General features: G+C 41.6%; 1 protein-coding gene across 1 annotated transcript in view; it reads right to left on the reverse strand.

Annotated features, from left to right (window-relative positions):
- The window catches only part of Mib1 (mindbomb E3 ubiquitin protein ligase 1), a 160,366-nt gene that overhangs the window by 65,582 nt on the left and 89,789 nt on the right, over positions 1 to 4,995 (reverse strand). The window contains exon 11 of the mRNA XM_004635780.3: positions 1,548 to 1,745. Coding sequence (XP_004635837.1) covers positions 1,548 to 1,745 — 198 coding nt within the window. The remainder of the gene's footprint in view (positions 1 to 1,547; positions 1,746 to 4,995) is intronic.

Genomic DNA, 4,995 nt, shown 5'->3' on the forward strand with positions numbered 1-4,995 from the left:
TCTATAGGGACTTAAAGTTCAACATACCAATACTTGATGAAAAATACCTGTTCCATGTTATGCCTAAGATGTTTGATATTCAGATAGATAGTGAGGTTAAGCTTAACAGCCTAGGTTGTATGGTAATAACAATAAGCTTATCTTCTGGAGGGTTGACAACCTAAGTTTGCAGACCAAAATTAGAGAAAAGGGAGGGCCGCAAGGAAAGCCAACATTCTGGCTCTAGCTTTCCAAAGTCAATTAAGACTCAGGACATATGAGAACTTGTACTGTAACGTCATGTAAGTCGGCAGTGTACCAAATTTTCTGATCAAGGAGATTATGGGCCCAAAGAGGAAAGTGATCGATGATGTAGAGTGTGCCTAAGGAGAGTCACATGGAGAGAAAACATTCTCTCAGGATTTCACAGAGAGCACACTGGCCACGCAATGGCCGTGACTCATCCACATGACTGACATTGACAAAGGTTCTACAATCTGAGGTACAGGATCTCAGGATAAATCCTGAGGGGATTTCAAAGACCTTATCAGGCCCAAAAGCTACAACTCTTGTTGCATAGGTCCTGCTTTACCTTGGTCTTAACCATCCAGAAGAAAAGTATAAAAACGAAGTATAAGAAGTAAAGCCATGGTGTTACCTTGAGCTCTGGGGACTCAGGTCAACAATTTCTGACATTGCCAGTCAAGCAGAAGACCAAATACTATTATGGACTACTGAACACTTTTAGAATATTTTGCTGAGTTTACACACCTATAATATTTAAATGATGGAACTTAACAGAAAAAAAGGGGATACACATGAATGTCCATTTTGTATCTGTGTATTCAAAGTGGTTAGGATAGATATATAGTCACATTCTCTTAATGAATAGAGGGATTTGTTCTAATAGTGTTTGTAAATAGGATATCAAGTCCGCATCTTGTACAGCAATTAACCACTAGGAAGAATGTATGCAATGTGTTGATTATTGAAACTGTTCTACCAATTTGGTTTGAAACTGTCTCATTGCTATTTGTTTCTCAATAAAGTTATGGGAAAAAAAAGAATATTGAAATTAAAAGGAAATATAATCTTATCTAATGTAACATTTTATCTTAGAAAAATCCTTTATGTTATGGGAAATTTATTATTATTTTTATTCTGTGCCCCATGTTTACTAGGCTTTTTCGACTTTATGAGCAAAAAAATGAGTCTTTCTAACATTTATATTTATTTGAAATTCCCTGAGGAAGACAAATGTGTTTCCATGACCAAATAAACCTTTCACAGAAAAAAAAAAAAAGAAAAACATAATACAGTTTATTCTTTGAACTGAAATGCATTGTCATGATCCATAAAATTAAATAAATGCATAAGCTAATGTTTTTTAGAATTTCTCATTTCACCCATCCTACTGACATTTTGTTCTAAAGGCTTCTCCTAAGAGAGAATAGCTGCTAGTTCCATAACACCCTGCACACTTAGAAAAATTGGCTACAGAGAACCAGATGCTTCCCTTTAACAGGTCCTAGGAATACTTGCACAATGCACTTATTCATAAGCCTTACCTGAAGACTCGGGTGACAGCCAAAGTCCAATAGTGTCTTCACAACCTGGAGGTGACCCTTGTTGACAGCGATGTGCAGCGGTGTCTGCCGGCGCTTGTTGCGTGCGTTCAGGTCAGCGCTGCCGCGGTGCAATACCTCTATCACAGCACCTTCATCCCCAAAAGCCGCATGGTGGACAGCTCTGTCTCCATCCTTATCCTAAACGTGAACATTTATACCTCAGTTAGTAGGTATTTAAGAAAGAAGAACAAGCATGAAGCCATCACATACACCAAGAACCAAGTTAATGTGAGGAAACTGTAGAGCCAACAAAAACTTAAAAACAACCTAATAGGGCTGGCCTGATAGCTCAGTGGACTAAAGCGCCTGCTTAAGCAGAGGTCAATCCCCAGCATGCCCTGCAGGCCCCGGCCGCAGTTCCAGTCCAGCCCCCAGGGCGTGCTGAGACAGGGGATTGAGACTGGGCCTGGTGGCACAGGCCTGTAATCCCAGCACATGGGACGCTGAAAATAGGAGAATCAGTACAAATCCAATCTGTGGTAGTAAGACCTGTAGACCCCATCCTAAATGCAGAAAAAAACAAAAACAAAAACAAAAAACTGACCTGAACAGTGACTCCTTCCAAAGATAAAGGTAACCCTTACCCATAAATCACAACATGGGGTCAAATCATCACCAGTCCTTCGCCACTCCAGATTTACCAGCCAAGATAGTAAACCATCATTACAAAATTGTCAATAAATTCAATTACACACACTTTTTGACACTTGCAAAATTTTATAATTATACTAACACTAGTTGTGTGATTTAAAATAAACAATGCCTAACAGTAGAGTACTGTTGCAATTGGCATTACGGATAGAATTACATCAACGTGGTAATATTGGTTATTGTTAAGTGATGAACACACACTTTTCTACATATCTGAGAAAATAAATACCTTTAAAAGACAAAAATGAAGGGTAAGTAATCAAATTCCATACACCTAAAATTCAAACATTCTCAGAGGAATCAAATACCATACCTCCTAGGCCAGACAAACTTCTGAAGAGATGAGTGGGCAGGAAAGATCTAAATGCTTGAATAGGGGCCAGGGAGATAGCTCAGTAGAATAAGTGCTTGCTTGGCAAGCACAAGATCCCGAGTTCAATCCCCAGTAGCACCACCAAAAAAAAAAGCTTGAATTGTTTTAGAAATCTAAGCTAAAAACTGCATTTTTTTTTTTTTTCTTTTTAACTTTTTTAGTACCAGAAGTCAAACTCAGGACCTCAAGCTTGTCAGTCAGGCACCATGCCACGGAACTATATATCCCCTTACCCTAGAAACTATTTTTTTTTTAAAGAGAAGAAAAAAAGTCTGAATTACAGCATGAAGACAACATATATAGTTCAATTTATCCCCTAAAGAAGTCTCAGCATCCTAGTAGAAGCAGAAGCAGAGAGAGGAGTGTGTTATATGCCATCTTTGTGTCACTGCTGCAGTGATTAAACTCTTGGGCCGGCCAGACAGCTCAGCGGAGTAAAGCCCCTGCTTAGGCAGACGCTGGGGTGGGAGGTTTGATCCCTGGCCTACCACACTTGCCCTGTTCCCACCCCTGGGGTGCACTGAGTCAGTGAGTCAGACTGGGAGTGGTGCCATGCACCTGTAATCCCAGCAGTTTCGAAGCTGAAAACAGGAGAATCATTACAAGTCCAGTCTGTGTAGTGAGATCCTATAGACCCTGTAGACCCTGCACTAAATAAAAAATAAAAAGATTGAACTCTTGGGTTTCTAAGCAGCACTGTATTTAAACATTCCAGAAAAACAACCTCATAGATATAGATACAGCTATATGAGCCTGGGGTCAATCCCCAGTACACATACCATGCTGGCCCTAGAACCCAGGGCGCACTAAGCCGGCCACCGAAAACCGGGAATGGTGGCACATACCTGTAATACCAGCACCAGGGAGGCTGAGACAGGAGGATCACTACAAGTTTGAACAGTGTAGTGAGACCCTCTACCAAATGAAAAGATTAAAAAAAAAAAAAAAACTACTTCCATAAAAATATAGATGGAGGGGCCGGGAGATGGCTCAGTAGAATAAGCGCTTTCCTGGCAAGGCAAGGGTCTGAGTTCAATCCCTGGTTCCGAGAAAAAAAAAAAAAAAAAAAAAAAAAAAATATATATATATATATATACACACAGATACAGATATAGAGATACAAGTATAAATAATCTATCTACCTCTATAACTACACATTTCAGTATATCAGAATCTTAAGATAGTCATCACTTCCAACCTGGACTTTCTTCCTATTACAATTTCAAAACTTACTAGATGAAAAGAAAGAAAAAAAAACAAAAAAACCTTATTGGATGGTTACCTTGTTTTTTAAGAGGAATGTCAATCCACTACCACTGACTGGATACAGACAGGAAATACTGTCTTGTCACCCCTTTTTTTAAGTTTTTGAAGCAGGGTCTCACTATGTAGTATAGGCTGGCCTTCAACTCACACTGTGGCCCAGGCTGTCCTACAACTTATATCGATTCTCCTGCCCCAGCCTCCCCAGCACTGAACATACAGGCCTGCACCACCAAGCCTGGCTATAATAATTTTTAAAACAGAAAAAGCACAGAATGAACACACAAATGAAAACCTCCTCCAAACTCCCTTCTGCAGTTAGCATAGTTTACAGAACCAAAGATACATTATTTACAAACATCTGGTCTCACCCAACTATAATTTTACATGTGCACAGTATTAACTATTTGTTTTATATTTTAATTCAAGTAAATAAGAAAAAGAAATGTTACTTTGTTCTTCTTAACTTATTTGGTTTTTACAGGGTCTCACGAGGCATCTCGGACTCATGGTGATCCTCCTGTTTTCAGCCTCCCCAGTGCTGGGATTACAGGCATGCGCCACTATACCTGGACTCTGGCTGGCTCAGGCCAACCCTGGGGGCGGGCGGGGTGGGCGGGCTTGTGGTGCCAAGGATCAAACAGCAGTCCCTGCTTGTCTAAACTTGCCTAAGCAGGCACTTTAGTCTGTTGAGCTACCTCACCAGCCCCAAGAAATTTTACTCTTGAAAAACAATGGGAGACCCAGTCCTAGCCCAGGTCCGGTGAGTGTGTGGAGAGCTTCCTGCTAACCTGCGCAGGCGGGACCAGTCCCAGCCCAGGCACAGCGTGGGCCGGACCCTCTCCCACCCCCTCGGGCCGCCCCCCACCACTCCACCGTATGTCCCCACCCCTCCCGCCGTCCCCACACCTCCCACCGAGCAGGAATTTCTGCTGAGTTCCCGGAACACCCAGACCCAGTCCTAGCCCTGGTCCGCAGAGGAAAGGAGCTGAGCACAGCAGCCAGACCTAAGCCAGACACAGCTGGATAAATCCAAACTCTGTAGAGCTCCACCTGAACTTCAGTACGTGTGAAGGTTATAACTACAGCAAAGATCTACAA

Source organism: Octodon degus, unplaced genomic scaffold (assembly GCF_000260255.1).
Source record: "Octodon degus isolate 3935 unplaced genomic scaffold, OctDeg1.0 scaffold00075, whole genome shotgun sequence".
Taxonomy (NCBI): domain Eukaryota; kingdom Metazoa; phylum Chordata; class Mammalia; order Rodentia; family Octodontidae; genus Octodon; species Octodon degus.